This window comes from Clarias gariepinus, chromosome 18, assembly GCF_024256425.1.
Source record: "Clarias gariepinus isolate MV-2021 ecotype Netherlands chromosome 18, CGAR_prim_01v2, whole genome shotgun sequence".
NCBI lineage: Eukaryota > Metazoa > Chordata > Actinopteri > Siluriformes > Clariidae > Clarias > Clarias gariepinus.
Window position 1 is genome coordinate 15,313,123 of NC_071117.1, and position 12,786 is coordinate 15,325,908.

A 12,786-nucleotide genomic window follows, 5' to 3' on the forward strand; every position below is an offset into this window, starting at 1 on the left:
TGCTTTGCCATGCCATCTGAACCTATTTAAGATTATTTAAATTTTTTTTAAATTTTAAATTTTTATTTAAATTTAAATTTAAATTTTTAACAGTATAAAAATTTAAATAAATGAGTGGATTAAACCAGAATGAAGCAAGTAATAATCAACAATCAAGATTGAACATTGCCTTTTTTTTGTCCCACAAGCTTCATAACTGAGAGCACTTGTAAAAAAAAAAAATAAATATTATTATTTTTTTAGGCATGAGCTGTTCCTAGATCAGTCCAAAGGTGCTCAAATTCCGAGTAGTTAACTTCACCCGTTTCTCCTATTTGTTTATCAGACTGTGACTTTTGTACTAAGAAATGAAACCTCAAACACGCTGTATATTCACTCCTGATTCTGAACTATTCGGATTGAACCTTTATAAGCCGGCAGTACATTTTCACCTGCAGTGAACCTGTCGCCTTGTAAAATGAACCTATGAAGAATGACCAAGTTCGACACTATGGACAAGACCGTGTCGCGAAAGTGTTCTGCTTTCTTCAAGAAGGCTTGCGTACCTCACTTCACCTCATCTTACTGCACTTCGCTCATGCCTCTTATGGTCTGAAGGCGGCCGAGTGGAGAGGATCGACTCCCAAATTGCACTCTTTTGCTGATTTCATATGGATCACCATGGGCTAAATCAATCATTCATACAACAGACAACTAATAGTTGTCACTGTATTACGTTCTCTAGTATTTTTAGGTTTGTAATTCAGTCTTGAGGAAAGAGGAAAATGTTCCCGTTTGGATTTTGTCCTTAAACTTTCCTTCTGCTCGTCGTTGGAGTCTGTTATATACAAATGTATAGGTATATTATACGATGGCGGAAATAGACATTGTCATTCTTTTCTTTAATAAATAACATTTCTAAATAAGTGGTCCTGTCTTTTATTCTCAAAAGTTACAAGTTACATCCCAAACTAGAAAAACATTTGTGTTTGGGCCTGGAGTGGTTTCACCTGGGTACTATGGGTAATCTGTACTAAGTAGAGTCGTCAAGACTTATGTGCAGTACGTTGTGGGATTATGTTATATAAGTGCACTGGAGTAACACTGTCCCAGAGGAAAGAAAGGATTATTCCAAACACCCTGAGTAAAGAGACCTGCCGTAAATCACGACTATTACCCTGAAATTGCACCCTGTTCTTTTTTCTTTTTTTCATGTTACCAGACTTGATTTTTAACTACAATGATTTTGGACACTGGGGACGCTGAGACATGATAAATTTTGTTTTCTTCTTTTTGTCTATATGTCTATACCAAGTAACATAAATGTAGGTTGGGATTTTTATGACCATATTGATATGGTGGTGGTTACGTGGCCTCGTACCTCCAAGGTTGAGGGTGCGAATTCTGGTGCTTTCGGCAGGGGGTCGCCACAGCGGACTATCCGGTCCGCACAAACAGTACATGTTTGGCACAGGTATTTACATCGGATGCCCTTCCTGACACAACTCTCCTATTTTTCCCAGGCTTGGGACCCCCACTGCATCGTGTAGCTGGGGTTTAGGCATTGCCTATGAATCGAACCCGGGCCTCCGCATGAACGGACCTTAAATTTCTTACATTTTAATTCAGTACTCCTGCTGTGCAGTGTAAGGGGTATAGAAGATGAATGACTGTTACAGTTCAGTAACTTATAAAACACTACCAATTACAATGGAATACCAGTTAACCTAAACTGCATGTCTTTGGATTGTGGAAGAAAACCGGAGTTCCCAGAGCAAACCCACCAAGCACGGATAGAACATCCAAACTCCACATACAGACCCAGAGGCGGGAACCGAACCCGGACCCTGGAGGTACAAGGCGACAGTGCTTACCACTACATAGACAACAAATCATATATACTATTGTTTTTATAATTATAATTATATATGGCATTTTTGCATAATCCTATCACACATCTTCACCAATCTATTTAAAGTAGTGATGGGTTGTTCATGAACGATTCGTTCTTTTTGAACGAATCTTTAACATGACTCAGTAGAACGAGTAGTCTTAGAGAGTGATTTGTTCTGGGCGCGCATGCGCAAATCATCGCAAAACCTCCGTCGGTTATATACAGGAAACTGAATTGAGCGATTCTTTCTTAATGACTCCGAGTCGTTCGTTCCTTTGTCACGTGACTCCCATAGACGCTATGCGGTGCAATAGATTCAAAAGAACGAACGACTCAGACTAGAAGATATGCGAGTTGAGTTACTCATTCTGTTTATTATAATATGTTCTTAGTTTTAATTACTGGAACTATAGCCAACATTTGTGTATGTAGACGTATTGGGGGTGTTTCTTTTTTTTATTGAAAACGCAACATTTTATTTTATTTCTGATCAAAAGAACGAAATGACTCAAAAAAAGATTCGTTCATTTTGATAAACGAGATTCAAAGAACCGAATCACTAAAATGATTCAAACTTCCCATCAATAATTTAAACCGTCAGATGGTTAACTGCAGTTAACTTTGACTTCACGCCGATGTGCAAATGCATGATTCTGATTAGTCCGATCAACGGTTTCTTCGATGTCGCTTCATTAGCATCATTACAGCGCAAGAATTGTGCAGAACCGTGTTTCTGATTCAGACAAATTGATGCACCGCGTGCGTGTTATGTTAATATTAAAATACGTAATTGGAGCTGTTTATAACCTAAATACAGCCACGCATATGATGCATTTATAAGTAAGAGTGTTTACAGATCATTCTAATATGTCTGCGCTAATGCGACTAGCTTTTATTCACTACCTTAAGATACACCTTCCATGACCTCATTGACACAAACCACGTGACGCTGTTCACATTTTAATTCTCCATTGAGGTAAAGGTTTTAGTTTTATTCGTTTTCTAAGATTTGGCTTTCCCAAATTACACACAAAAAACGTTTTGCGTAAGTTTTAACATTTTTTTCGTTGTGCAAATACCCCTTGAGCGTTTTTGTAAAGACATTCAGCATGTGTGGTTCTGCAGTGTGACCACACGGTGGCGACAAAATCTAACAATTGCGACGGCGCGTGCGTTCAACTGGGTAAGTAGCATTAAAGTAGGTACTGCTTGTTTTTATGCACATATTCTGTTTAAGTAAACGCATTTACAATTAGTTTGATTTTAAAACCACTTGAATTATTAGGAATAAACGCCTAATATCAGAAATAACCTGCATACTATTCAAAATATTTATTACTACATATTCAAAACACTGTTAAATGCTCTAGGCTGCTACAGTTATACTGCTATACTCTCTAATAGTCTAACTATAGGGTAGACTGAGTACTACTTTATGTTAATGGCTATTTATTCCTGTCCATCAAGGATAAAACATTCGACTGGATTCATATTTAACAGAACGAGTCTGAATTGGATTGAAAGTAACATCAAAAGGGAAAATCAAAAAACTGGTATATTTTTATATGTCAGGTAAGGGCTGTAAAAATCTTTAAAAATCCATAATCAAGAGATTTCTAAATATAGAAAATATCTTATAAATGAAATCTTTAATAGTTTGCATGCCCTATACGTGCTTGGTGGGTTTCCTTCGGGTTCTCCGGTTTTCTCCCGAAGTCCAAAGACATGCAGATTAGATTAATTGCCATTCCCAAACTGCCTGTAGTGTGTGAAATGAGTGTCTGTGTATACTGTAAGTCCTGCGATGTATTGGCACCCTGTCCAGGGGGTACACTGCCTCCTGCCCTAAGTCTCCTGGGATAGGCTGCAGGTCCCCGCGACCCTGAATACAGGATAAAGTGATATGGACAATGAGTGAGTAAAGTGTTTTAAATGATTTAAACAAATGCTGGTCCTAGTGGGATGATTTATCTGCCAGTTCTGGATTGATTGTGTTTGACCGTGCTCTATTTTTGACAAGATGGCAGTGAGAATAACAAAATGCTAAAATAATACTGTTTTATTCTATACAAATAAATGTTTGAATAGAAAAGTGTGTCTCTGCATTATGCACCACAATTGGCTCTACGGTATAAGCCTAATCAGATGCTGTGTGTGTGTGTGTGTGTGTGTGTGTGTGTGTGTGTTTGCAGCCTGAACCAGCATGTGTGCACGGTGACTTTGCAGAGGTGTGTGTTTCTGCCTCCTTATCCCAGCCTCTCTCTCTCTCTCTCTCTCTTCCTCTCCCTCTCTTTCCTCTGTGTCCTTCACTCAGCTCTTCCCCTCTCCTCTCTTCCTCTGCATATAAGAACATCTCATCCTCTCTCAGCTCTGTCTCTCTCTCTCCTCTTCCATCTCGCCATGATCCTGTGGGTGAAGATGAGCGAAATGGCTCTGCAGGAGCTCACGAGGAGGCTTGACGCTGTCGCACACAGCATTGGTAGGAGGAGCTGCAGAGTGTTCGTGTGTGTTTGCATGATTGCATACGTGTGTCTGAGTGTACAGGGGTGTGCTGGATTAACTCGATAATGAACAAAATAGATATCTAAAGCAGAGGGTTGCTGTGGCTCAGGGTGGCTTCCAGTGAATGTGTTTATGCATTTGTGTGTGCAGTTGCAGGTATTTGCATGGTGCAGTGTTATGTTCATGCTTAAAGTTCCTTACAGGTCAGTTACCCGCACAAGCTGTGTACTGTACATGACCATGTGGAGAAACAGCATGTTACGGCTTTCTCATGCTCGATTGTCGCAAAAAAAAGTCAGGCAGGAAACATGTTTTACAAGCTATCTATAGTAGCTTTTCCTTTATCGTAGAGCAGCTGCTAAGCAATGACTCTAACTTGTGCTTTCATCTTCTAAAAGTGCTGCACACAGTGAAAGTGCTGCACACGCTGTGTACAGGGCGGTGTAATGCACTCAAAGGAAAGCGCTATCTGCCCTTTTCCACATACCCGAGCTTACAGTTGCCCATAATGGCTGGTTTCACTATGACTGTTAGTTTGAGAGCACACAGAATTACAGAGACTAGATTTCTTACATCTTTTACCAAAGTGGAGTCAAAATCACATGAAATCACCATGAGTTGGTAAATGATTTTGTGTACAGTTCCCACAGACAGATGCGTCTCTTTTACAAGATAGCGAATGTTCTCCAAGCTACCTCCCCTGGCATCATCATTAACGGACAGATAGCATTCTTTAAAATGTTTGCACCATTTGACTGGCTTCCACAAATAACAGATGACGGAAACGTTAGTTGCTATTTCTTATCCACATGGCAGCAGGAAAACACGCTACTCAACCAAGCCTGTGGTTGGTATTCAGTACCAGTATTCAGAAACTTTTGTTGATTTGCGTGCTGCAAAGTTTTAATCAATCTTCCTTCTAGAGTATGAAGGATGGCAAAATTGACTAGAGACACTAAGCGAGTTTTAGGTTAAATAGACTTCAATTGCTTGTTGCTTCAAAAAAACACTTGGAGTGAAACATGGTCCCTGTTTAACTATGGGTGGTCAACGCTGAGTACAGTAGCTCAGACCCCACTGCAGTCGATCCTGTGAACGTTCAGTGATTGGAATACCTGATCCTTGAAAATAGAAGAATAACTTGTTGCCAACTTGCAACTGTACACACAATCACCCACTGACACCACATGCACGTTACAGGAACTTGGCTGGGAGTTATTGCCACATCCGCCATACAGTCCTGATGTCATTCCAAGCCATTTTTACATGATTAGGACATTAAAGGAGTTCCTGGGAGGCCAGCGTTTCAGACATTCAATAATGGTTCTGGCATACTAAGAAAACTTTGTATCTTGATGGTATCTAAGCACTAGTGAAACACTCGGATGAGTGCATTAGTGTACTATATATATAGAAAGAGGAAAAAAAAGGGAGCTTTTACTCTCATAACTTCATTCTATTATTTTATATAAAGGTCCTGCTTTGATTTTGCCTCTCGTACATTTTGGGCAAGTTCCAATGTTTTAGAATCTTATGAATCAGAATGGGGTTTTATTCGGCAAATACGGTATGTGGACACGCATAAGTAGTTTGGTTACAGCTTCTGTGGCTCTCAAAGTACAAACCCACTTAAAACTCATCATTTGATGAAGACAAAATGATTTACACAGTAAGTACACAACATGTAATAATTGTACTAATCAAAGACAAGGTATTCTAAATATGTAACAGATGTACATAGAGTACACAAGAGTGTGCAAGAATTTTAAAACATATCCCTGTAGAATATATTTGAAAACTGTACTTGCTGATTTCTTGTACTTGCTTTTCCTCAGAGCCAAATACCAGATTTCTTTTTAACAGTTGTATTTTCTTGTGCCTTGCACATTTTCGCACCTCGCCAGCCACGCCTACACACAGCCTTGCACGAACACACGTACACCCTCAATGCCAGACTTATTCTCTCTAGCTCTCGTTTATTTGTCCTAGTTTCCTCTACACAGTTTTAAGATTCTAGATGCCACAGAAAAAATGCGCTTGAATAACTTGGTCTTTATGTCAGTGTGTTTTAAACCCCGTGTTACAATGAACACAATAAGGCAGCTATTTCCAGTGCGCCGCGCTAAGGTCAACCTCTTCTTTGTAAAAGGGTTGTTTTTGCGTGCTTGAAATCATGTTGCATCCTGTCATCTCTTGTGCTGCTGATTTATCAGAAGAAAATGCATCTACCTTATGGCTTTTGTGATTAAGTTTAGAGGTACAGAAATATATTTCAAACACCAACCAAAAATGGATTAACAGAAATCTGGTTATGTTCCTTTCTCCGTTTGTCCTTGATTACAGAGATGGAAACTGTAATATCTCTCCTCTTTATGCTGCAGGGACACACAGACCCCTAACAATCGATCATTCCAGCCTACGACTTTTCCAACCTAATTATTATGAAAGTGCAGGGGGAGATCTGCCATTACAGGTTGTATGGTTGAGGGTATCTAGTGTGTCACTGTAATGCTATCAGGTTGTAAGAACACCAGTCAGAGTTTAATGATGTGGAAAGATCCGAAATTAAAATGATGTATTAATGTCGAAGGTATACATAAGTTCAACATCTTTCAAGTACAGTGAAACCTCAGATTGCGAGTAACGCGAATAAATTTTGACTTGGAAAATGAATAAGTTTTGGTTCACCAGTACTGAGTATCATGTATCACGCATGCGCGCGTCTTATTTTGACGCCGAGCGTCACGTGATCACAACTGAGACAGCGGTTTTTCTCTTTCTTGCGCTGCGGAATTGTGGGTAATCGTCTCCCCTGCTGGGTTTAAGTGCTCTTACAGGAAAAATCGACCTCCATGCACGCGTGCCATGTTTACTATAACACTTTAACCACATTTGTGTGCATAAAAACATATTTTATTTTGTGTTTGTAAGCGCGTGTGTAGTGCGCATGTACTGTTTCTTATAACGCGTGTGTGCGCGCATGTAAAGCAAAAGAAAGTCTCATTAGAGAGGTTAAAGATCTGTTTTCTTTCTTCCTCTCTGTTTCAGCCTGTTATGTGTGTGCACGTAATTTGACACCGTGCCCTCTTCTCTCTCACACACACACACACACACACACAAACTCTCTCTCTCTGCTCTACACAGAAACTCGGGTTCATTTGTTTGTTTGTTTTACTTTACAGCAGTGATTCCGTTAGCGTGCGCTCATGCAAGTGTCATTAGCAATGTTCCTTGCTAATTTTTCCGACAAAACAGTCTTTCCGTTAATATGCGTGTTTGTGTGAAATTCAAATAAGAGAGGAGAAAGGTTTACTGTGTAAGATGAGAAGGGGAGACGGGAGGGGCTGATCCCTCCTCTCCTCTTACTTTAGATTTACACACACATACAAACAAACACGCATAGCGCCTGTGAGCATAAACGGAAACACTTATCCGTCGGGATTTATTTTAAGTGCAGATTAATTTGTTTTATTTTTACTTTATATTTTGTATTAATTACTTTTATGTATTTATTTTTTTGGGCTGGGGAACGAATAATTTGAGTTTCCATTATTTCGTATGGGAAAATTCTATTTGGTTTACGTGTGTTTTTGGAATATAAGTCGAATTATGCTTGTTATCCAAGGTTCCACTGTATTTTTAACCAGATTTAGAAATTTTCATTTATTAATGCTTCATGGTTATCAATTTCAAACTTAACTGTATATTATTATTACTACGTCCGCCAGAAACTTTGGAGTTAGGCATCATATAATGTTTATCCTCAACAGTCTGTAGGTTTCTTTTAGCTCCGCCCCCTCCGCTTCCTGAAGCCTTCCTTTCTGTGATCAGAAGCCTTAATGATGGGTGTTTCCATCGAAACCTTTTTGCTGTAATTGCTCTGCTCATGCACACCACTTACATGTTTACATAAAGAAATGCCCCAAAATTGCCCTATATGGTGAACAAATTCTCTTTTAAGAGTGCTTTAATGGCTGCAGTCATTTGCTCCAGTTGCATTTGTCTACAGTTGTGCTACATGTCTTCATTGTTGTCCTTTCTGTTGGCATAATGCGAAATCAACACTGTTCATAAATTAGATCCCATATTTATAACTAAGAATCCTAGTTTACAGCCTCATGATCAACACATCTATGAATTTCTTGCAACATTTACGTTAAGCTAGAAAAGTGACCCATTCATAAAATTCCTAAAATATGATTGTAACATTTCACAAGTTGAAACACTATATCTCAGTTAGGAATTTTATCTTGTCAATGTACAGTATTAGGGATGTTCAAGTCAAATCGGAATTTTTGATAAAATGTCTCATGAATTAAGGGGGAAAAAAAGCACTTAACATTTGGAGAAGACTTTGGACACAGTACAGTGATGTGACTCTTAGCTGTGATAAAGCAGTGAAGGGTGCAAACATCTCAATGAAGTCCGTGTATGATAATCCCTCTGAGCCCAATGCAGAAATAAGAATAACTTGTCAGCAACTTACTGAAGAGATGTATCTGTCTGTAGGAACTGTACACACAATCATTCAGGAACAGATATTGCCGCCCCGCCCCCCAAAAGGAGTTCCTGGGAGGCTAGTGTTTCAGATGTTATGTTTGGCTCCAGCACACCAAGTAACCTTTCTACCTTGATGGTATCCAACCACTTGTGAAATGCATTATTGTAGCAGGAGATTACATCAAGAAATAACGGTAGCTCTTACTCTAATAACTGTTCCGTGATTCTGGATGATCAAAAGTCGCATTTTAACTTGTAATTGGGAATCAAAAGTTGCATACATACAATTTTCAGTTCAGCTTTGAAAAATTCCACAGTTTAACACAATACTTTGCTTAATTTCCCTAATCAGATGCTAATAAATGCAATCGAGGTGAACTTAATACACATATTGGCATATTTTGGGAATCAGAAGAATGGAGGATGTTTATTTGTTTACACTGTCAACCCTGTGGATTTTGTACTTGATGATGACGTATATTTGCTAACACGTTGTTTGGCCAGTTCCTTTCTATAAGCGTCCCACTCTGACATCCCTGTAAGCTGTGTGACCTAATGTGACAGTTTATTTTAAAAAGTCCACGCTCACAGGACACCACCATGTGGAACATATGAGGAAGTAGGCCATGAGGATGTTATTTGCATGGCTACCTATTGCACTAGTTTTTCGTCCTAGGGTTTTTCCTCATTTTGTTTTTCTTGTTTTCCACATTACCAGTACAGTATTAATAAGTATAACAAATTGAACCTCATATAAAAAGAAGATACCCTCCCCAGCTTGGTGCTCAGCTTCACTGTTCTCTGCAGGGGCAGAGCTTATCTGTAGTTCATTTATGCAGATGCTGAAATGGGATACGTGATATGAGAAATGCATTATGTGCAGGGTATTTTAGCCAGCGGATTAACACGCACACACACACACACACACACACACACACACACACACAATAATGGGGGGCACTGAGACCTGTGTTAACTTGTTAAAGAAATAGTAATATGTGCGACCTTTAAATCCAAACTTAGGCAATGGTCTCCTATGAACATAGTCAATGTGCCAAGACATCAGGGCATGTTTATTGTCCAAACTGATTCAGCTAATAAAAGTAGTATTGTGAAAATGCAAACATAGCACACCTTTCTTAAGTATTGTAAAGGTGGGAGTGTATACTGTACGTGCACCCTGCAACTTTTTTGTTTGTCTGTTTCATTCATGCAATTAGTCAGTTAGCCAAAGATATGACGGGTCATTCAATAAAGTCATGCAGATACAGGTCAAGATCTTTAACAAACATCAAAATGAGGAACCGGTGTGATCCTCATTCTGATTTGTTTTTATGGTTGTGCCATTTTAATTTTTTTAACTGCTGATTAACTGGGATTTCCATGCACAAAAGTCTCTTGTTGGTGATGGGGGTTAAGGGTGAATAGCAAGACTACAAGGCTACAGTTACTCACATAATCACGTTTTTGTACATTCATGGTAAGCAGAAAAGAAGCTCAGTTTGCACAACTGCATGAAGTGAACATAATGCTAAATTGGAGCCTATAGATAGATTGCGGGAGGACGAGAGAGAGAGAGAGAAATAATAATAAGGTGAAGAAGAATATTAAGCAGAGGCAAAAATTTAAAATGGCTTTTAAGGCTATGAGTTGTGCCTTAAATTTGCATGGACTGTATGTACAGTACATGCAGTAGGCTTGTACTCAAACTTAAATGCTGTCCAAGTACTTTGGGGAAATTTGGTTAAAATGAAAAAAATTACGAACAGAAAAGGATAAAGTGGGGGGGATTAGAAGGGGCACGGATCAGATGGTGCACTGTGGCGACCCTTTGACAGTAGTAGCCTGAAAGACCAACAGCGATATACCGGTGGGAACTTAAGTAACTGTACATAAGGCGCACCAGAAAGGTGAAATATTAATAAAAGAGAGAATGAAAGGAAATGATTGTCAGAGCAATGAAACAATGTACATGATCCTATTCATAGTGATGTCAGAGAAAAGACTTCCTGTAGCATTTTCCCATATTTGTAATCAACCAGAGCTTCATACTAGTGCAACTAGACTGTATCATATTTTCTACTTAACTTGCTTGTATTTTGTCTATTTCTTACAAAAAACACACATCATACTAATGCTCCTTTAAGGCAAGATGAAGGATGTAGGAATTCGACAGTCAGCGCTGTTGGGTTATAAATAAGCACAGCTGAAAAACTGGCAGCGACTTCCTAAAATTCTAGTTTGGCTTTCTATCTGAAGGATGTGGAAGTCTTTCATTTCAGTCTGTATGGATATGCACAGATGATGAATGCAGCACTGTTAGTACAGGAAAGTCTTCTGAGTTGGCAGAATGTTGATATTGCGATAACAATACTGTACATTGTCGTACTATAGTAGTTTCATACCACTAGACGTTTTTACTCCATTAGCACTTCCCATTGTTGCTTGGTTGCATGTTGCTGCGGTAACGGGGTTGTCACAGTATTATAAATGGGGCCGTTTTTCCCTCCTCTCTCTTGGTTGTATGGGAATGTGAGAAAAAGAAGTCCATGTGTAAAGAGGGTTCTGCTGCGACAGAGTGGTTTAAAGGATTTGAGAGAAAAAAGAATGATCTGCTTGGGGGCACCATATTTACAGCCTGCCAAGATCCTCCATCTGAGTCTCTCTGTTTTAGTGTGCTGTATTATGTAGTATGCGCATTATGTAGTATGCGCCTATTACTTATTTGCTAATGCACTGATCTGATCACATTTGATCTGATTTGGCATTTTAATGATGATATATGTATTAAGTTACATTTTATTCATATAGTGCTTTTAATAACCACAAGACATGGAATCAGAGCAGGTTCTCATAAATCTGGATGCAGATTTTAATTTAGATTTAGAAGTAACATGGAGGAAGAAACCTTGAGAAGAACCAAGCTCAAATGGGGAAGCCAGCATCTTCTGGGTCATGGTTTTTCCGATACAGCATCAGATTTCTGGAAACAAATCCACAGTATGATGGTGAGATTATCTACTGAAAATAAAAGGAACTCTGTTATCAGGAAGTGTAAATCATTACACTATTCATGTGAGACAGGACGTGAGTCACCGTACAGAATTTCCAAGCAGATGTACTGTAAAGCACCAAAGTGACAACCAGCACAATAATAAAGACACTAGCCACAGACCTCAGTTTTGAGTTTTGTAGTGCAACCAACATTTTACATTCTTCCTTAGTTTATATAGGAAACATAGGAACATCCCATTTCTTCATTAGCAACCTTAAATTTATTACTGTTTATTGATGTTTCCTGAAACAGGTCCATTCTGACTGGAAATAACCTTATGGTTTCCATTACTCTTTAACATCGTTAGATACTGATGGAATAATGTGTTAATGGAACTCATTGTCAGTTTCCATTGGAAAGTGTGTTGTTTTTCTTCATTTCATGACATCATGACCTCGCTAATGCTCTTTTGACTTTTCCTAAATTTAGTGGAACATCTTCCCAGAAGAGTGATGACTATAATTGTGCATGCAAGCTTTATCTGAAATAACATAAAGTAAGTATGAGAGAGTCAGGTATCAGGTATATAGTGTATTTAAGCTAGTATAAGTTTTTCAGGTTGCCAGATTAGCAGCGTACTGGGTCAAGTAGAATCAGAACGACATTAGAGTTGAGATGTTGGGAATTGCATGGACTAAGGGTTTACAGGTGCACTCTGCTTTAATCTGGCTTATCTCTCTCTCTTTGGCATAGACATTGTCACCTGCATGTGCTGATCTGACATCCTACATTTAATGACTTCCTGCTTTAAACACTGAGCCACGTTTTTAGTTCTTGAATGCATTGTCAGATTAGGAATCATTATTATCGTGAGAGATGAAAGTGCCAATAGGTTGCAAGGAATATGATTCTTGTC

General features: G+C 38.9%; 1 protein-coding gene across 1 annotated transcript in view; it reads left to right on the top strand.

The window, feature by feature from the left end:
• Positions 1–4,253: 4,253 nt before the first annotated feature.
• Positions 4,254–12,786, top strand: part of mcf2la (mcf.2 cell line derived transforming sequence-like a) — an 88,670-nt gene continuing 80,137 nt past the window's right edge. The window contains exon 1 of the mRNA XM_053476739.1: positions 4,254–4,352. Within this exon, the coding sequence (XP_053332714.1) occupies positions 4,274–4,352 (79 nt within the window). The 5' untranslated portion in view covers positions 4,254–4,273. The remainder of the gene's footprint in view (positions 4,353–12,786) is intronic.